This window comes from Mytilus californianus, unplaced genomic scaffold (assembly GCF_021869535.1).
Source record: "Mytilus californianus isolate M0D057914Y unplaced genomic scaffold, xbMytCali1.0.p SCAF_6, whole genome shotgun sequence".
Taxonomy (NCBI): Eukaryota; Metazoa; Mollusca; class Bivalvia; order Mytilida; family Mytilidae; genus Mytilus; species Mytilus californianus.
In genome coordinates, this window is record NW_026262712.1 from 43252104 (window position 1) to 43275287 (window position 23184).

The 23184-nt window shown below is 30.8% G+C and overlaps 1 protein-coding gene across 2 annotated transcripts; it reads left to right on the forward strand.

The window, feature by feature from the left end:
• Positions 1–1577: 1577 nt before the first annotated feature.
• Positions 1578–16722, forward strand: LOC127705564 (uncharacterized). 2 transcript variants are annotated; one of them, XM_052209892.1, is made up of 8 exons: positions 1578–2905; positions 3910–3993; positions 7572–7622; positions 9589–9639; positions 10968–11018; positions 12099–12131; positions 15055–15093; positions 16042–16722. In XM_052209892.1, the coding sequence occupies exons 1-8, from the start codon at positions 2890–2892 to the stop codon at positions 16137–16139; spliced, it is 423 nt and encodes a 140-aa protein (XP_052065852.1). In that variant the 5' UTR covers positions 1578–2889; the 3' UTR covers positions 16140–16722. The 2 variants fall into 2 exon arrangements, with proteins under 2 accessions (XP_052065852.1, XP_052065850.1); XM_052209890.1 differs by lacking the exon at positions 1578–2905 and having other exon boundaries at positions 3664–3993.
• Positions 16723–23184: the final 6462 nt, after the last annotated feature.

Below are 23184 nucleotides of genomic sequence, written 5' to 3' on the forward strand. Positions count from 1 at the left end.
GTATATGTAAACAGGTATCACTCCAAGGGATTAAAATTCCACTTCTGGCCAAATTTGGGGAAATATGTGACATCATTACCCCCTTTTTGAATATTTTATATCAAATAAATGCAGGTTGTTGCCATGAATATTCCACGAAGAAATTATATTTTTTTCATTTTTACTACTGACTACTATATGACACAAACAGTAAGTAGGATTTGCAAGAAAGCAAGTAAAAGGGGATGGTACAATTATGAGAGTAAATTTTAATACTTTTTCCTAACAGTGTATTGCTACCTAAACCTCTTTTATAGCAAGCTAATCATCTCACTTGTATGACAATCCCATAATATTCCATTATATTGACAAGGATATGTTTTTTTAACTACGTTATTAAATAGTTATATTACAAAAGTTGAACAGAGTATTATGTGCAGTAAGTAAATATTTAAATGAAGGTACACAGTAATACATATTTGGTGAACAAATGAACTGTTCATCATAATAATCATATTATTATTAATTATATTCAATGTAAATCAATTATATCGATAAAACTAACAAAAGCTCTTACTGTATTTTGGGGATGATGAAGTTGCAATCCATTTGAAGGTATATTTGAATTTGGTTTTTTTTTTCCTTATTTTTCAGATACACGGGACCTTTCTGTTATTAGATATCCTTGGAATTTCTTCAACTTGTGTTTGGTTTTCGCCTCTGACTGTCATATTCGCGACTGCACTTTAGAGAACTTTTCAAAGAGTAGCAGCCATTCAATTGATCACTATTGTAGAACAAAGAAAGTTTTAAATACCAGTATTATACACACGGTTTTAAAGATTTATTATTTGGGTTTGATAATTGTTGTGGTATTTTGTAACGATACAACAACATGCAATTGATCGATCAAAGGTCTAAATTTTCATATTTTTATATCATATGGTATCACAAGTAGTTATAATATAGTTTTCGTTTGGGTCTAAAGTGGACGTAACTATTTTATCATTTGTTTCCTAAACCACTACCACTTAGATCAACCATGAGTTATTCGGATAAGGAAATCATCATAATATCGGTGTGTTTATTTACACTATCTGTTGCAATAGTCATGTATATTGCATTATGTGTGTACCATGTGTTTAGGAGACGATGTTGTAAATTAAGAGGTATGTTTATATTGAATGTTGTTTTTTTTTCTCCGACATGTTAGATGTTCAGATTTGCATGCTAAAGACTATAGCCGTATATTCTCCATTAAGGGTGTGTTATCATTATCAGCGCTAGATTTTCATGTATGTTTGTACCTTTACAAATCGCAAAGCACATCATGTATTGAAGTACTGACACATTATTCCCTTTAAAATGTTGCATTGTTTGTTTTGTATAGATGCATACTGTTCCTAAATTTTGAATGGATACATTATAGATTAGTAAGCAACTAGGTTCAACCTCCTCCAGGTAAATTAGATTGTAAACATGTTTGAATACTCGTTTAGGTCCCTGTTGGCTATTACGCTCTCTCTCTATATATATTAAACATGTTAAAAAGTAGTTTACTCTTTAGATTTCAAAAGTGTTTATGATTGAGATTAATCAAGAAAAGCTGTTCTAATCTATCAAACTTATAAGATACGATCATTGTCTTATATTTTTTTAAATCTTATCTACTTCTTTTTAATATTCATTTCATCGTTCTGTTGTCGATTTAAATTGTCCGAAATTAGGAAGAAAAAAACGAAATGCTAGAATTTATTTGTTATCTGAAAATAACATATGCGTTATATATGTATGACAAATCAATGGTCTAATGTTTTTAAGGTATTGTTCAGCGATTTGTTTGTGTAATACGACCAAGTTCTCATACACGTGCGATACCAATTCGATTATTTTAAGTAAAGTTGGGTTGCAGAGTGTACACTTACGCCTGACAGGGTCCATTTGAACTTGAATACAATGGTCGCATTATTGTGATCTCATATCAACGTTGAGTTTATCGTAACACAGACTTTTCTTATGTATTAAGAATAACAGGTCAGAAATATTGTTAGAGTGTAACGTCTGTCTAACAGGGAAGATCAATGACCTCATATTCATGTTTTATTTTCAACTAAAATGAAAATCAATAATAATCAGGAGTGAAAGCTTACATTTGTCGTCTGGTGGAAATATAAAAATTCAATCCTGGTATCTATGGTGAGTTTATTTAGCCTATTCGCTCTTTCTATCTTAGACAAAATAAGGCCCCTCGTATCATTAGTTGGTATTGTTCTTTTTAAATTTTGAAAAAGGTATGATGAATAACAAGCGATTAGAAGAGACTTGTGGAAACTGTCATACACCTACGATTACAATTAAATGTATAGGTAACCTTTACATGCACGATCATTTCAAACCGTCATTCAAAAGCAAATCTAACTCCTGTGGTGTGTTTCTGTATTGCACAACGTTTTTTGCTTTAACCCAATATTAACAGCCACAATAAACAAAAACGCTTAAACAATTAGGATATGCAATCACGTTATTATGGTTGCACAGATTCAGTTGAATGTTCAATTCAGATATTTGTATACAAAAAAATCAAAAATGAAATAGTTAAGATTTTATTAAAATGTTGAAACAAAATCCTTGACTTTATGAGTTACCAGTTAAATATACATTACATTAGTTGAAATCGTAGACTTACTACAGACGCAGGCATGACGAACATGATCGTAACTACAAAAAAAAGTACATCGAGACGAAACTGACATTATGGACTTAAAAAAGAAATCACTGATTGGTAACCGGTATAAAGTTAATTGGCAAAGTCAGGTCTAAGCTACCGATATTTAAAAAAAATAAATTTACTATATATCTAAATTTTATTTGACAGATGAAGCACATGCAGACCCAGTAAAACTGTACAGTATGAAGGAAATTGTAGGTAATATAATACACAGGTATATAAATAAAGAAATTACGGGAGTTGGAAAAAAGCAACCCCAACGACATTGAAAATTAAAGGCAACAGAGATATACCGCTGTTCAACATGTTCAATAGTCTTAATTCGATTAAGCTAAAACAAATCCGTGTCACAAACTAAAACCGAGGGAAACCCAACACCTACCTGTAAAACAGAAAAACAACGGATCAACAAAATATCTGAAACACCAAAAAAGCAAACTCCAACATTTGTAGAAACGGACTGTAAATAACTATTGCCATATTTCTGACCCACTTAGAACACACACGCATTCAAAGAAAATTGCACTTGACTTCATGCGTTCGGACCGCTTTTCTGCATTAATCTTAATCAGGATTGGTCCAACCAGAATGTCGCTAAGCCACGATATATAAGACCTAAACACGTGAAGAGTTATATGATCAAGATGGACATAGAATAATATAACAGGTGCTGTATTGTTACCGACAACCATGCGTCTTCTCTTTAGTTATGTATTGATCTAATAAGGCATGCGTTACAATAATTTTCAAGAATATGTGTATACTTAGTTGCTTTTGTTTATAAATGACGCATTAGATGATATACTTAACCCCGATCTATGAAGTGAACTTGTGGAGCTATGCGTCAATTCATTTAGACAACATGTGAAATATTATCGTCCGAACATTCGTGTAATATTGGCTGATAAACCTTATTCATCAATACATTTTGAAATACATTTTTTAGACTAAATGGTATAGATAATGATAAACTTGGATGATTTATTTCCCTTTACAACAAAGGTGGCTTTCCAATCTCATTGGTTGTTGGTTTCCACTTCCGCCAAAATATCTTTTTTACATAATTATATATTTCATATATTTCATGTATTTGAAATTGATGACGATACATTCGATCGATTACTTTCGTCCAGTCCCTTCCAGTCCGACTTATCGAAGTAGACATTATTCATTTTATAACCTTAATGTGTATTTCATAATAGAAGAAGATAGAATGGATCTTTCAAAGGCACGTCAATTAAGACAAGATAACCAACGCCATAGAAAGCTAGCATGTAAAAGGAAAGGTAATATTCATCATAATATTTAAACTTTAGATAAGATAAAGTTTGGTGAGCTCGTTAATGAAAAAAAAGAAGAAAAAATTAAAGGAAAAGTATCGTAATAAGAAAATTTGTTAGGATTTCACGGAACCCAGTGTCTCGCCTACATTATGAAGCTAATAAATGTTTTAGGAACTTCAACTGTAGATTGTATGTTATGTTAACTGGAAGAAAACTACGTAGATAATTAAGTAACTTACGGAAAAACAGGAAATATATTTTTACAACATTTTCTTCTAGATACTAGATTTTGACCATTAACAAGCTTCTGTCAAAGTTTGGTAGAAATCCAGGATAGTTTAAGAAAGTTATTAAAATTTTAAAAACTTTAACCACAGAGTGAATGTTAACTGGCAGAAAAACATAGTTCATTTATAAGTAAAATAAGGAAAAAAGGATTTTTTTTTACAAAATTTACTTCTGAATACCATCTTCTGATCATAAACAAGCTTTTGTCCTAGTATGGTAGAAATCCAGGATAGTTTACGAAAGTTATTAAAATTTTAAAAACTTTAACCACACAGTGGATGTAATGTTAACTAGCAGAAAAACTAAGCCCATTTATAAGTATAATACGGATAAACAGGATTTTGTTTTACAAAAAAATTTATTTTTGGATACTATCTTATGATCATAAACAAGCTTCTGTCCAAGTTTGGTAGAAATCATGGATAGTATAAGAAAGTATTTAAAATTTAAAAAACTTTAACCACAGAGTGAATATGTGTGGACGCCACCACCGCTGACGACACCGACGACGGAATGTAGGATCACTATGTCTCGCTTTTTCGACAAAAGTCGAAGGCTCGACAAAACTGAAATCAATAAATCACTTCCCTTCCAAATCTCTCTACCATTCGGAAACTAAAAATTAGGAACACAGATTTTATTAAGGAATGCGAATACCTACTATATGATAAAAAAAAATAAATGGAATAACTTAATCCCGAATATAGCTATATCTTCAACTTAACAAACACATAAGAAAATACTACTTAATATTACTCATAATTAAGATTTGTCTTGCGTTTGGCAATCAAAACCAGCGAAACTGGAAAAATTCATGTAGAATTTAAAATATGGTCTCGTTTTAATAGCAGTCGTCAAGTTTACGCTTTCTGATTGATATTGCGAAAGTATTTTTATATATATATAACCCGGTTGTATTTTGACGTTAAACTATCATCCATAAAAAGTGAAAAGTATATATTGTGTTACTAGTAACGAGGTTCTAGCAAGTTTTCTACCTGACGTTGTAGCTTTTGCTGTATGCAAAGACGAGATAACCAGTCATTAAGTGCTTTGTTATTCCGAAAATCACAAAGGGAAACAACTACACAAACTGCAAAATAATAATTATTTTTAATTTACTGTAATTAACAGCAGAGATACTTGAGTAAATATGTTCATGCTGGTAATTTAAATATAAATTTGTGGACAAAACTATTCAAAGAGATTGAAAAAATTACATTTGATATACTAATAAATTAAAATAAACGAGTTCAACTATGATGTAATTAAACCTTTAGTACTTCTAAATGTGACATGAATACCTTTCAACCGAGAAGGCTAGTTATAAAGACTATGATGTTGATTAAGACACTGAGGAGGATCGATTTTTTTCTCTTTAAAAATTGATATTAACGTTTATGGTTATCTGTCAAATGAGCCTTTGCTCTCAACATATCTAACCTTGTTGCATATATGGCTAATGAAACTTAAAAGACGTCTACTATTTTGTTTTATGCTACTGCAATGATCGGTTAAACCGATTAAAATCTCTAAGCTAGAAAAATATTGAAAAACAACAACAATTTCTTACGAAAGTTCTAACTTCGTAACATGGGTGTTTCCATTGGCATCCGGTATAATATACGGAATAAAGAGTTTTACTTCTGTTTAGCCAATGTTGATGCAACTGTACTTCTGTATAAGTCATTCTTGCTAACTGCTCTTAAACGCTCGACTTTGTAAACCTTTTGGTCTAAACTAAATGTATTGATGTTTAGTTAATACAATACTCGTCGTGTTGTCTGAAGTCATAATTGTAAATGAATATTCGCATTTTAGTGATCTTGTAATTCTGTGTACTGAAAAATAAAATGTTCCAATATTCCCCATGAAATATTAACTTTTTAGGTCTCACATTTTGTATCTTTTTAAGGAATACTACTAGAATGTGTTCATTTAAAAACATGTTCAATTAATCGAAATGAAACGCAACCCTCGTCGTATTATAAAAACAGACATTATTATGCATTTACATGTATTATAAAAGATGTGTTCGTAGACCATTATAATAATGTTACTACTTATTTGGTCTAACATGTGTGTATTTATAAAAACCAGACCTCCCTCCTGCATGTTAGATTTAATTTAAAAGAAGGCTTGTATTTTAAGTCAACACGGTCAAATAAAAAAATGTATCCGTCAGTAATGAAATTAAAGGATACAGCGGATTTATATTGAATAAACGGAACGTATCTAAAATTGAATATTTGTTATGATAGATGCAGAAAATATCAGCCCCCCTGGAAAGATGAGATTCTTCGAATTATCAGGTTAGAGTACTCACCCTTTTAAAAATATGTTTTAACGTAATAGCTTTCGAAGGGAATTGTTGAGTAAGTGTCAATAATGAAAAACAAAAAAATTAACAAAAAACACATATTACTATCCATATACAGAGGAAAGAAACTGTCAATAGACAGTTTTGAAATAAAACATAATGTGCACAAAATGTCAGTGACTGATTTTAATAGATGAGTTCATTTTAAGGCAGTAAAAAGTAAAATCACAAAAATACTGAACTCCGAGGAAAATTCAAAACGGAAAGTCCCTAAATGTCCGTGAAGTTCAAATCTCGTAAAATTATTAATACGGGACACATCACAATTGCAAACAATAAAAATAGAATTAAATGAACTGCAAAATGAACGAGACCGGGTGCTTTTTCTGCTACTCATTTATCACCCATTATACGAATTTAAACCCAGTTTAATATCACAGTCGGTAATAGGACACCCTAGGAAAGACAACAAAACAGATAATTTTACTGGCATTTTAAGAAAGGTGAATTGGATAATTAAGTAATTTAAACACATTATTTCTTATTAAAGTGACATGCACTAGTTATATGAAACCAGAATAGTTTTCAAGAAAAATTGGTATTATAAAGACTATGATGCTGTAAAATAAACCCGATATAAACATTATATGTTTTTTTGTTAAACGCGCCTTTGTTCTCATCATCTCTAATCGTTTTGTAAACTTATCTCACGCAACTATTTGCGTCTACCATTTTTTTTAATGATTAGCATAAAAGATTTAAAACTACAGGCTCTAGAAAAATTAAGGAAAAACACCAACAATCACCTACAAAGGTTCTAACATCCTGACATGGTTATGTCAATTGATATCCTCAATGTATGGTATGTTAGATTTAATTTAAAAGAAGGCTGTTATTTCATTAGTCCATTTCCAGCGGGTTTATTTTGAAAAAAACGAAATGTCGTTAGAAATAATGATGTTGTTTATCACAGAAGCAGAAACTACCAATACACCAGTAAAGCGGAGTTTCTCAGTATTTCAAAGTAAGTGTACTTATTTTTTTTTTTATAAATATTATTAACATAAAAAGTAAAATCACAAAGGAGTAGGTCCGGCAAGGGCCGATTTTGGCCTCAAATTTCAGGTGTATCTGATGAAAGATTTTGGACACTTTTAAAACACTTAAGTGTCTACTTCAGTCGATTCAATAAGTCTATGTGAAAGATTTGAACTGATTTAGTCATTTAAGACGCTCAAATTCAAGATTAAAAATGAAAAATCTATAAAATATGCCATAATATGTCGCTTTTCAGATGGTTTGTGTCAAAAATGAAAGTGGCCGCATCTGTGTTCACTCTCAACCTTTATATATGTTATGCATTATCATCAAATACAACTTACATTTAAATATTAAGAATCAACACAATTGCGGCCACTTCCATTTAAGACGGAAACCGTCTAAAATTTAACTCAAGTGCTAGAATTGTGAAGATCTCAGTAATTTATCCTGACTTAATGATGCTAGTAACCGATGTGTGTCCATTGTATTGTCAAAAACCGCACATATTTATGTAGCAGATTGAAGTATTCTACTTTCCAATTCATAGCTAACAATTTTGTAAAACTGTTATATTTTGGGACCAAACTTACTGAACCTACTCCATTACTGAACTCCGAGGAAAATTCAAATCGGAAAGTCCCTAATCAAATGGAAAAATCAAAAGCTCAAACACATCAAACGAATGGATAACAACTGTAATATTCCGAATTTGGTAAGGCATTTTCTTAAGTGAGACAATAGTGGATTAAACCTGGTTTTATAGTTAGCGTAATCTCTCACTTGTATGACAGTCGCTTAAATGTCCACTACATTGACAACGATGTGTGAACCAAACAAACAGACATAATAGGTAAAAATGTCATAAATAGGGGTACAGCAGTCAACATTGTGTTATAATCTATATCACTATGAAAAAAAAAAGAAGCACAAAAAGGCATATAGACAAACTACATTAGCAAAATAAAAGACAAGAATACAAATAACTATAGCACAATAACACAATGATGGGATGTATAAGTACAGAACCACGTCATATGTGACAAAGAAACACAAAAAAGCATATAAACAAAGCACATTAGCAAAAATAAAAGGCAGCAACAAAAATTTACTATTGTACAATAACACAATGACGGGATGTATAAATACAGAGCCACGTTGTTGTAACAAAGAGACACAAAAGGGCATATATACAAAGGACATAAGGAAAAATTAAAGGACAAGTATACAAAATTTGTTTTGCAATAGAACAATAACACAATGACGGGATGTACAAGTACAGAACCACGTTCTATGTAACAAAGAAACAGACAACGGTATATAGACAAAGCACATTAGCAAAACTGAAAGACAAGAACACAAAATTTGTTTTACCATAGAACAATAACACAATGACGGGATGTATAAGTACTAAGCCAAGTCAAATGGATATCACCCAAAAACAGACTAAACAGTAAAAATAATATTCATAAAGACAACTAAAAGAATAACAACGTAAATGATAATTCGCACTTTTGAGGTCTTATAATTCTGTGTACTGAAAAATAAAAATATTCCAATGTTCGTCTTGAAATATTGACTTTTTATGTCTCACATTTTGTATCTGTTAAGGAAAACTACCAGAATGTGTTCATTTAAAAACATTTTCTAACAATCCAAATGAAAGGCAACCCACATCACATTATGAGAACAGACATTTATATGTATTATAGAAAGATGTGTTCTTAGACGATAAACATAATGTTACTACTTAATGAATATAAAATGTATGTATTTATAAAAACCCTACATCCCTCCTGTATGTTAGACCTAATTTAAAAGAAGGCTTGTATTTCCATAGTCAACATGATCAAATCAAAAAGATATCCCTGACTGATGAATTTAAAGGATACAGACGATGTATATTGAATTAACAGAACGTTCTTTAATTTGAATGATATTTTTCATAATAGATTCAGAAAATACCAATCCTCCTGGAAAGCTGAGTTTCACAGAATTATCAGGTATGTGTACCCACCTTTAAAACAAATATTTAATGTTATTTGCTGTCGAAGAGAATTGTGGAGTAAATGTCAATCAGGAAAAACTAGAAAACTAACAACAAAAAAACATTAGTATTCATATGCAGATGAAAAAAGGGTCAATAGTCAGTTTGGAGTAAAACACAATGTGCACCCAATGTCAGTGATTGATTTTAATAGATGCGATTAACCAATATTGTTTCTTTCGTAATTGAATGCTAGAAAATATCAAGTAAACAGTCATGTACTTTTTGAAAAGGTAATAAGTGAGGTAGTAGTTGCTCGTGAAGTTCGCGTCGAATAGACTGGTTAAGAAGGCAAACATCACAATAGCAAATAAAGAAAAATAGAATCATATGAACTCCAAACTGACTAAGACCGGATGCTTCTCCTGCTAATCATTCATCACCCTTCATACGAAATCAGACTCAGTCAAATTTCACAATCGGGATTAAGACACTCTAGGAAAATAACAAATCAGATAACTTTGCTGGCATCTAAAGATATGCGAATTGGATTATTATGTAATTAAAACAAATTATTTCTAACTAAAGTGACATGCGCTTGTCATATGAAACCAGAAAATTTTCAACAGAAATTTGTTTATAAAGACTACAATGCTGATTTAAACACTGGAAAACATCGATTATTCTCGGGATTCTCTAAATATGATCGGTGTAAACATTTTATGGTCTTCTTTTCAATGCGCCGCTTTCGTTCTCGTTTTGTAAAAATGACTAATGTAACTTTTGAAGTCTACCATTTTTGTAAGGGTACTGTAATGAATTGACCAAAAGATAAAATACCACAGGCTGTGGGAAAAAAATATTGAAAAACACCAGCAACCACTTACAAAAAAAACCCTAAATAACAAAATTACCGAACTCTGAGGGAAATTGAAAACGGAGAGTCCTTAAACAAATGGCAATATGTTTAAAACTCAAACATATCAAACGAAAGGGTATATAGTTATCAAATGTACCAGGCTTATAATTTGATACGCCAGATGCGCGTTTCGTCTACATAAGACTCATTAGTGATGCTCAGATCAAAATAGTTAGAAAGTCAAACAAGTATAAAGTTGAAGAGCATTGAGGAACCAAAATACAGTCATATTCTTGAATTGGTACAAGCATTTTCTAATGTGGAAACTGGTGGGTTGGAGCTCGAACCTCGTAATATGGTTATTTCTATTGTTATACTTATAAATGCTAGATTTAATTTAAAAGCAGGTACTTCCATAGTCTATTTCAAGCGGGTTCATATTGAATAAACGGAATATATTTAAAATTAAATGATGTTTTTCATAGTTGTAGAAAATACCAACTCACCAGCAAAGCGGAATTTGTCTGTAGTTCAACGTAAGTGTACTCACCTTTTTTTAATATTGTTAACATAATTTGCTATCGATAAAAAATGTGGAGAAAGAATCAATAAGGAAAAACTAGCAAAACAAAAACAGAAACACAATTATGAATTATATGCAGAGGTCAACACACTGTTAATATACAGTTTTATATAAAACATAATGTACGTCAAATGTCGAACAAATGTCAGTGATTGATTTTGATTGATGCGATCTGAAATCGGTCATATATCTATCTTACTTCAGTTGGTGTATAGGGATTTAGTACACAATCAACAACCGTCTTGACTTAACAATGATTTAACTTTTTGAAAAAGGTATTTTAAGTCAACAGTGTATACTGAAGTTCAATTCATGTAGAATGGTTAAGAAGAGAAACATCACAATAACAAACAAAAATAAGGGAATCACATGAACTTGTCATGCTTTGCATTCATCGTTCGCCATACGAATTCACAATCAGTAAAAATCTCACAATCTGGAATAGGGCACACTAGTAAAAATTACAAATCATTAATTTAATTGGTATCTACAGATTTTACAACGCGATTACGTGTCAGTAGTCCTTTAAAACACCAACACATCGTATCGGTGGAACTCTTTTTGAAAGTTACTGTAAAACTTAAGAAGTGTCGATTTTAGTCGTTCTGCCTCATATTTCTGTTAAAGCATTTTTTGCGTAAGGAGCACACCGTGTTAATAAAGTCTGTTTAATGTAAACATGTACGTAAGTAACGTTTTTAATGATATATATAAATGCTAAATAAGTGTACCAATAATGATAAGAATACAAGGAGACAATTAGGGGAAACAATTCATCATTGGTAGGCGTTCAATATCTAATCAAACAACTTAATGAAACAAACAGGAGATGTGAAGATCACCACATGAGGTTTTCATTACAGACAAGCACAAATATCACATGTCTAGTCCGGTGTTATCACTTAATGTGCATCATTTCATGTGCAAAGCATACTAAATCAATAAATATTTAAAATAAGTAAACAGTGAATAAAAGGTAAACATTATAAAAGCTAAGATTTGTTGTTTGTATTATTTGATTTGTTTATTATAGGTGAACAATGCTTGGTTACATTCAGTTATAAAGGTAAATATCAACTTTAAAAGATAGAAGACTCCTTATCGATGATCATTATAGCTTCTATTGTTTGGTTAGATAGTCTTAAACGTGATTGTTAAGGGTCATTTAGTCATTGGTGTTCTGAAATATACATAATGCCTACATGAAAGTATCGATTTGGTAGTTATCCAAATGGTTTATGAACTAGTTTTCGTTTGAATTACGTCTAGTTCTATTTCCCATACATGAACACGTATCGCTTATAGCCAAAATACATAACAGCAATCATTATGCTAAAATCTTCAATAATATAATCATGTTTAACTTCATCCAATTATATTTTTAAAATAATTTTATCACACATCAATGTTGCAACATTGTCACTGTGAAGTTACTGTCAAACGCTAACATTACAAAGTTTAAAACTTCTTCATGACAACTTGTGTAAAGAGATGATAACTATTCGCGTGTTACAACAAATAACCTAAAATAATTATTTACACGTGACAAGAATTTAGTCTTAATTCAATTTCTTACAATGTCTTATTGACGGTATCATTATTTATGATAAATTCCGATAATTTGAAGGCGACAATTACCCAATATGTACCATGAATGTAACGTAATCATGATTAATATTTGGCCCATCTATACTACTGAAAAAACGAGGTCTACTTTGCTAGCCGCCTTGACGTAAAAACGATGAATCAAAGCATTCAACTTTATATATAACTTTTATAGGACAATGGTGTTGGTTTTAAAATTACACCATTCCAGGACCATTTTTCCACATAAATAATATTACCAATAATTAACAAGTTCCGGGTCGAATCAGATACCGATACCAATAGTACATGTCAAATTTAGTTCCCGCTTGTAGTTGTGTGTTACCTTCTATAAATCTATTCTCTATCAGGAGAATCTGGAATTCTTCCAGGAAATGTTTTACATCTATGTTTCACTATAGTTCACTATTTAACAACTAAATATAAAAAGAAGATGTGGTATGATTGCCAATGAGACAACTCCTCACCATAAACCAAATGACACAGAAATTAACAAATATAAGTCACGATACGGCCTTCAGCAATGAGCAAAGTCAATACCGCATAGTCAGCAACAAAAGGCTCCGAAATGACAAATGAAAATAATTCAAACGAGAAAACCAACGGCCTTATTTATGTACAAAATAATGAATAAAAACAAATATGATACACAGCAACAAACGGCAACCAATGAATAACAGGCTCCTGACTTGGGACAGGCACATACAAAATGTGGCGGGGCTAAACCTGTTTGGCGGGCACCAAATCCTCCACCTAACCTTGGACAGTGGTATAACAGCACAACAGAAAAACAAACTATTCAAAACAATAAACGAATAACACATATTGTATACAGAAACAAAAAAAAAAAACAACCTCTGAATTACAGGCACCTTACTTGGGAAAGACAAATACAAACTGAGGCGGGGTTAAACATGTAAGCGGGCGCCAAACCCTCCCCTAACCCTGGGACAGTGGTATAATAGTACAACATAAGAACATCAGATGAAAAAAGCTTAACTCATCAGATAGATACAAATAGAAATACATCTAACAAAAACACCAAAAAGACATTAAATACAAATCTGAGTCTTTTTCATTCCACCTCAACACTACTATCAATTTCAATTAATTAATTAAACAAATTAATTCGGATAATATATTGAGTTTATTGAAGTAAAAAAAAACTAGGACAGGTTCAAACAGAAAGATTTTGAAACCAGAGAAAACTGTGCACCTTACAATCAGCATGACTTTATCAGAAGACAATACGAATACTTATTATTCAGGCTAAAAAAAAAGCATAGGTACTTTAATTCAGTCACGGACTCGCAATGTCGTGTTCTAGTTTGTTTTATAATAAACATGAATCATCTACCATATACATACCTTAATTAGAGATATTGTTTAATAAAACTATATCATAATGTCAAATATCTACAACTACTCTTTTTGTCAGTAATATTTTTAATAAAGATATAGTAAAAGTTAGAGATTTATATTTTTCACAAACTGTCCTGAATAAAATAAAGAAGTCATAATAATCCCAAACCCAGAAATGAACATAAAGCATGTAAATGAGAGGATGAATAGATAACCACAGTACTTATGATAAACCCATTAAGTGAGATTCGTAATCTATCGTACACAGAATACTGTGACTGAAGTATGTTTCTTTATATACACGCTGCTGAATTTTAATTGTTTTCGAATTTAGAAAGATACCGGCAATGATAAACTGGAAAAATGGAAAATCTTTAAATACTCAAAATAAAAAAAAAGTATACTCCAATCCGTTTATTTGTTCGACAGTAGCAATGATAAGAGGGTATGATTCATTCAAGTTAGAGTCAATGTTGAAGTGTCTGTAGAGCAAGTCATTGAAGGACAAAGAAACGCACAATACATATATTCTGAAATATGCAACTTTTATAATAATGAATTATATGAATTTATAGTCGCAAAACTTTTTTTTTCAATATCTACTATGTTTGACAAGGATGTTTCAATTTGAATCACACGTTTCACGTACGCTGCTACAAATACAAGATTTACGAACACTTCTTAATATAAATTATTAGTGTGTTTTTTTTTACACTCACACCTTTGTCTACAATTCGCTTGTACAAATGACTAGTTCTGTATATTTATTTGAAAATTATCGTTATGCTTCTGTTTGATTCAATAAAGTTTTAGAACTACGTTTTAATTGTTCTGTACCTGTGTTGTTGGCTTTACTTGGTAGAGCATTAGCTTGACTGCCACACACCTTATATGAAAACGCAGTATGTTGATGCTTAGACAAAACAAATCTGCTTTCTTGAAAGAAAAAAACAAAAAACAAAACACAAACAGATAGAAATAATCTTGTTTTTTAATGATATATTGTTTTTCGTTTGATACAGGTTCATTTGATATTGAAGAATACCGAAATTATGCAAAAGGTAATATGATTATAAAATTATCATTCACAAACAATGTCTCAATATATTAAAGAAATAACTGATATAGCATGTCTGGATACTTATGTGCAACCATTTATTTTTTTTAATTAAATGAATTATAGATCAGAAGATAGTTTTTGAGCCGACCAGAGCAATATTTAAGTAAGAACAGGTCTGAATATTTGTCCAAGCCGAAGCTTACTTGAGATAGACTGACTTCGAATCTTACTTCAGTCGCACCCCTTATCTACTCAAAAGCTATCTTCTGATCAATAGTTCATTAAATTAAAAAATCAAATGGTTACACTGTTGAGTGACAAGCAGCTCATGTACATTTCTGATTTTGATACAGATGCTATTCTTCAAGTAATGTGTGTTTTATATTAAATGTCAATTGGCGAACTGCTTGACAAAACAACTGTTGTTAAATAAGGTGTACAACCTCTTTTGACTTATTATGAAAGAGGTTTATCAATGTTCAAAGAAGTTTAGTTTGATATAATACCCAGTTTTATCCACCATTTACTACATAAAGAAATGCCTGTACCACGACAGGAATAATAACAGTTATTCATGTTTTTTCAATTCGTTTGGTGCATTTCAGATTTTGATTTTGTTCTCTGATAAGGGACTTTACTTTTTGAATACGCCTTGGAGTTTTGCATTTTTAAAATTTTACTTTTTCAAAAATTTACATAATCAGCTGAGTTACAATTTCAATATTTATATAAAGACGAGCTTATCTTAAAAACATTTAACAGTATATTTTTGGCTGTTGCATCTATCAGTACATGCATATCATCAGCTTATTTCCTCATACATGTATTTTCATAAACACATTCATTTTCTCACCAATCAAACATCAATAGTTATTACTAAGATAGTAATATAGATATTATTCGCAATCCTAAAACAATTCGTCGTTTAATAATGTGTTGTTTCTTGTAGAAGAAAAACAGATGTCTGTTGATTTCATTCAGCCACTTCAAGACCAGGCAATAGTGTGGGTGCCACCTCCACCACCAGATCCACATAATCCTACATGACGATAAAAATTGTTATTGAAAGAAGAACATTATTCTGCGTATAAAACTCCTTTCAAGGAGACAACTATGATTAACCATTTAAACCATCCCTTTTTTAATGGTTTACAGTACTTGCAACCTTAGGCATTACTGTTTGAGCAGAACATCATGACTGAATGGTGATGATTGGTGTTGCATGTTTGACTGATCGATGAATGATAAGTGATCGATAACCCATAGAATCCATCAGATACGTGAAATAAGATACGTGAGAGTTACCGTGACAACGGTCAGCGATCTATCAGTAAATAAGTATATGCACGGTCAATACGGATAGGTATATAATTAAAATTGTTATGTACAACGAACTCCGTAGTATTTACATGTCATAAAAGTTGACCTCTACGAAGATACCTTTATTCGTTATTTTGTAATCAACTTTGTCGCAATAACACATACACAATTTATATGAATTACTTTTCACGCATTATATGTATTTTTTCATCATTGGTTCTCTAATGTTTCTCCCAAACAGATTACATAAGTGCAAAATAATGTCATGCTCAGAACGCTTTTATATCAATAAAAAGAGATAAAAATGTTATCATTTGAATTGAGTTCCATATTTAGCAATTATGCATTTTAATGTCACTAGATGATAAATAAAAAGAATAACAGAACAGTTAAGATTTTTTCTTAAAATGTCCTGTACCAAGTAAGGAAAATTAAAAGTTGTTATCTTATAGTTCGTTTCTGTGTGTGTTACATTGTCGTTTGGTTTTATGTTGCACTTCAGTGTTTCTGTTGTTTCGTTTTCCCCTTACAGGTGATGTGTTTCCCTCGGTGTTAGTTTTAACCCGGATTTGTTTTCTCTCCATTGATATATGACTTTCGAACAGCTGTATACTACTGTTGCCTTTATTGAATAAGAATGCATTTATTTCTGTATTCAAATGAAAATTATGGACGCCATTGGAACTTAACACTTCATGTAATTCATGATTTTTTTTTATTAATGATTCATATCAAAGAAAATATAGTCAATTGCGTTTGCATTTTATGACTAAGAAAATATTTATTCTTGTTATAAAAAATAATGCACAGGTGTTGGCAATCAGTTATTTTAAATGCCTCTGAATAAATATTTCATAAATTGTAAATAATGTAATAATGAGTAAGCTAAACTTTTCTTTTTGTTGAAAAAAAATGCAATCGTTTTTTATTTTAATGGTAATTATTGACCGCATTTGAAATTCACTAAAATATTGTTCGCGTTGTTTAGAATTACTCATATTTATTCATGTTATAAGAAAATATGCAATGTTATCTGTTATCAGTTATTTCAAAGGTATCAAAATATATTTTTTTGGGAGATACATGTGAATAATATAAGCTTGTGTTGAATAAGAATGAAATAATTTATATATTCTGATGGAAATTATGACCCGTCATTTGATTTTGATACTTTTTGTCTTCAGAATGGGTTTGATTTCATAGATATGCTTAATTTATCAGGAAAACGATACTAAAATTATGTTCATATTGCTTAAAAATGCAATGGTTTCTTCTTTTATATCAGAAATAATGTCACATCATTTGCAACCAGTCATTGTTAATGCATTTAGGTAAGTATTTTTTTTTTAATAAGATATGAATAACATTATGCGCTGTTGTTAGCAGTCAATATGTTAATTGCGTTTGAATAAGTTTTTTTCTTTAAATTTAATTATATAGGGATTAAGATATTCAAACTCTTCGATTTCGTATTAGAGTGCATTGCTTGATATCATTTAGATTTAAATACACAAAAACCATCATTGAATACAATTATAGTTGTTTGGTTGTACCCAAAAATATAAAATGAATTTTGAGGGAAAATATAGTTTATAGTTTGCCTGAATTGTTTTGGAGTCTCCAACTTGCACATATATTTATCTTATTGAAAAAATTACACAGACATTTGCAATAAACATGATAAATGACCATTAACTCATTTTTCAAAGCAAAATCGTGTTAACACTCATTGGGTTTTATGAATAACCTAGATATAAACTTCAATCACAATTCTGTTATCATATTTAAATTCAGTTCCATCTGCATATTTATCTTCACTTTTCATTCTTAAAACTTTGCCGAACAATGAATGAAAAAATGTTTAGGTTTTGTACCTGTACAATTCGTTCTGATGGACTGGTGACGTGAGATTAATGCAAACATGACTAATCGGTGACTGATCAATGATTGATGATTCATCGCTAAAATAGTAACATCTAAGACTGCAAGAACTGTAGTTTTAATTTGTTTACATGTATAAATATACACAACAGTGACTTGGTTAACTTTCTCTCTTAAATATTACTACTGACTAACTGTGGATAGATTATTATTCGTGTAGTAGTTGTGTTTGAACTTGATTTTTATTGATAAGGGTTGCCAGTTTTGTGTAGACGGTCGGAGTTTCTCTGTTGGCATTTCTTTTCCCCCTGCACTGTTCATTATTTATAGATATAGCGTTCTGCTTAACATCTTGTAAACGGGATTCGTAAGTAGCATACACGTCTTTGGTAACATAAAGCTGGAATTTAACACTCACTTACCATAGAAGTGAGTGATATTGAGAATTTTGTGAAGTCAAGAGGATTCACAGCTTATGCAGTATGAGGTTATTTAATGTAACACAAAATACAAAGTTTAAGCTCAGAGGTTATAAGAGCAAAAACACACCTATGTGATTTAATGATACACATATATAAAATTTTAGAAATACCCAAATTCATGAACGGTATAATCTCAAAATAATATTCACATGTATCACTAAAGTATTTATGTTGTGTTGACAGATACAATGGAATATAACAAGTATTTTCATACAATAGTTAAAATTGTGTGTATCTGTCCTTACATAGAACCCATTTCAATTGAGAACACACATTTTATTTCTTAGTATTTGTGGACAAAACGTGTTGTTAAAGTATATGTTCAGAAACGTAACATCATACTTTTCCCCGTACTTTAATTATTCCATTGTATTTGTTAGAAACATTAAATTACAAGACAACAAAGCTAAAAGAAAGCTAGAAGAAATATCATGATTTCATAGAAGGAAAAAAAGTATTGCCTCAAATTTAAGATGTAAATTACTGAATCAGGTATTAAAGAAAAATATTGTCCTAATAATAGAGCGATGTTTCTATAGTTTATATTTATCGCGTTTGGCGAATCATATTACCATACGATTGTACATTTATTCTGATTGCACGTCTTCTCATCTGGAAATAAAAGAATTGTATATTTATTTTTTGAGGATAATACAGGTTTCACATGTTGTTTATATGATGAAACGTTTGCCTCTGCCACCATGAATGAAAATGAGAACAAAAAACACTACATTCTTTGTGAACATCAATGTAATCCCTCTTTTATGTACTGTAAAATTCACTTGCAACATCATACTTTGGTCGTTGAAGGAGGAAACATCTGTTAATTCTTACAAGACAGTAGTTTGCCTTTCAGTGTAATGACAAGTTGAATGTCTATAATCATTTTAAAGAGGAAGCAAAAACCCACATGTCAGTCAGTGAATTATCCTTAGATGGACGGGTGTATGAAATTGATGGTTATTTATCTTAAGAATCTCATATGGCCAAGGGATCATACATAAGTGGTTCATGTTAGCTTACTCACACTTACACTTATATAAGCGCGACAATAAAATGTGTTTGCAAAAGGGATGAAAATTGACGAAAGATTGATTGACAGACATTTTCAACAGGGCTTTCATTCATATGACACAATAATTTGGTATCAATATTGGTATCAGAATGAACAAAACAGCTCTTAATTTTTTAAAGTCTGCATTTAGGCTATGACAACTAAGGAAATGGTGCAATCTCAGGTAATCGTAAAAACATACAGATAAACATGATTTAATCTAAAGATGTTGACGTAAAATTCTATTTTTTCTAAGTAAACACATGCGCAGTTTTTTAAGACTATACAATAATATAAACACATCTGTATAAAATTCAAATCATATTCAAAATAATTGTTTTGGAAAAGAAAAAAAAAGACTCAAACATATCAACCTACAAACCTTCCCCATTTTTTCAAGAATCAAAAGCAAACAAATAAAAAAAAATCAACCAGCCGAAAATTCATAACGAAAACACAAACATAATTAAACAAACTACATAGAATTTATTTTATTTTTATTAACAAAAAGTGTGAGGGTCTTGTGCAAAGCAGGTGTGATGTTCATATCACATAAACATATATGCATGTGGTCATCGTAAATGCGTGTAATAGCTACAACTTGACAAAAACTCTTGATCATTATTACCAAATATGAAGTAAGTGTCGACAAACAATAACTAATACAATAATTTTACGAAAGAAACACTTATATATGCATTGATATATATTTTTTAGAAGTAGTGGGTTATTTCGGTAGAACTTCAATTTTTCCACGTTAACTTTTATTTCGGGTGGAAATGTTTATGATTATGGTTGCACAGGGAATCAATGTTACTAATACACATAATTCCGGTTAATCGAAAATAAATTGTAGGTATCCGTTTTAGCCTTTATCAAGATTACATTAACTATCTATGTAAAATAAACTACTGGGTGTTTAAAAAAAAATACTGGACAAGAACAATTTGAACTTTAAAGGTGCACTAGCTGTCAAATTCATGTTCACCGAGTTACTCCCGAATTAGATTGATAACAATGTAAAACAGTTATCCTAATTATAAAAAGTCGAAAGTAAACAATTAACAGGGCATGGGTTCCATAATATGTAGCTTCGTTTCGTGTCTATTTTAGTGTAGACGCCATCTAATTAACCATCGAGTTGATCCCGAAAACAACCGACGGTCACAGTACACTAAGTACATATAAACATAAATATAAAAAGATATATGGACCTCGTGCAAATGGATTGTTTATGTCTGTTTGATTTACATTTAAAGGTTAAAAAAAATAAGTTTATTTTCGATTTTACATGTATAAGAATGATAATATGTTGATCGAATCAGTCAATCACATAATTAACATTTGTTTCACTTTCAATGTTGGCCTTCCTTTCTTTTAATAGCCTTACACGTATCAATCATGCATAATCCATCTCTAGTTAAGGGATTAAATTGAAGTTCAATGAGGTCGAATTATTCACTTGCAAGTAAATAATTCATCATTGATGTTTCTTAGATTATTTTGACAAAATTGAATCATATTGGGTGATAAAAGCGAATTATTATTTCACAATTTCACTTTCACTTATGATTGAACAAAAAATAATCATAACTCAAAAAGCTAGTGCCCCGTTAAGAAAAAAGTATGTCTTTGACTATGCAAACAGGTAGAACGGTTAACATATAACATTTGTTGATGAATAGTTATGCACTTCCTCTTCAAGTTATCTTAGGTACCAGGCTTATAATTTAATACGCAAGACGCGCGTTTCTTCTACTTAAGGCTCATCAGTGACGCTCAGATCAAAATGATTAGAAGCCAAACAAGTACAAAGTTGAAGAACGATGAGGATCCAAAATTCCAAAAAAGTTGTGCCATATACGGCTAAGATAATCTTAGCCTGGGATAAGAAAATCCTTAGTATTTTGAAAAATTCATACTTTTGCAAACCATAAATTTATAAAAAATGACCATATAACTGATAGTCATGTCAACACCGAAGAGCTGGCTACTGTGCTACATATGTAGTAATAACCTTGGGGAAGAATAGAAAGTGCATATGTTCATACTTCTACTCTTACAGAGTTGTCAAGAAAGTACTATTAGACTATGTTGTCACCACAGATAAGCCAACAGCAAGGGTCCCGAAAGGGGTACTTTAGATTTAAAAAATATTAAAAAATAAACATCTATTGAACGTGGCTTTGTTTTCGTTAATCATTTATTTGCATAACTGCAAAAAAAGTTAGATTTCAACCATCGAAACAGCCATGCGTCTTACTAATTTCCTCTTTAGTCAATAAAAAACATAATTTTATCTAAAAACTAAATTCCGAAGGTCGGAGTTTTTTTCTGGGCACTCTAAGCTTTAATGTAATGTCCGTGGCTGCTTAAGCTTGTTGTAGGTGCAACATTTTGAAGAGAAATTACAGTGTCTTTAACAAAGCCCACATGAAATATTTTGGCACCACGACTTAAAGTTTTGAAACTCAGGTCTGTTCCTTTATTTTTTGCCATCATTTTCTAATATTTATTTAGTTCATAGGATGTAAAAAGACATAATGCTTAAACTAATGCGATCAACCTTACAACTTCGTGGCGTTCAATTCAAAATAGCGTCGCAGCGTACACAAAGAATATAACCTATGTTTCATAAGTTTCTGAAACGGCGAATTGCCAAGTAGAATAATTGTTCGTTTTAAATTACCATCTTTGACAAAATTATATGAGAAATATGAGAAAACGATACAAAAAATAATAAAAAACACATGGTTTTTAGATAGTGTTAATTGATTCCGAAAGTAAAACAAACAGTATATCAAATCTTTTAACAACTGTAACAACAGAGTTTGATTAACAAATAGAAACGATCAAAATAAAAAAAAAAACAACATCGCATTTTTAAATGTCTATCGTCGAAGGCCCGCATTTTTAAATGTCTATCGTCGAAGGCCCACTTATGTTGCACTTAATTCGTTGCACATGATTATGTGTTGAGTGTAGATTAAGGTCACTTTCAGTAAACGTTTGCAAAGAACCACGATAGTAAATAAGAAAAGATAATTTGTACTTAATTAACATTAATTTGTCGATTACATGTTATCATGGTTATGAAATCGTAATATGTGTACAAAATTATGCATATGGGCTATAGCTTAGCATATGCACATGCTTGCCTTAATAACATCATAAACATTACAATTTAAAGAAACTCGTTTCATATGACTTTAAACATCGTCTTTTCAGATTTTATTTATGTTTATTTTTAATATTTGAAAATTTATGCATAATGATTCTATATCTATTTTTATATTTTCTATTTAAAGTTACAGCTCAACAAATCTTGTCGTGTATATTTAAAACTTTACAAGGA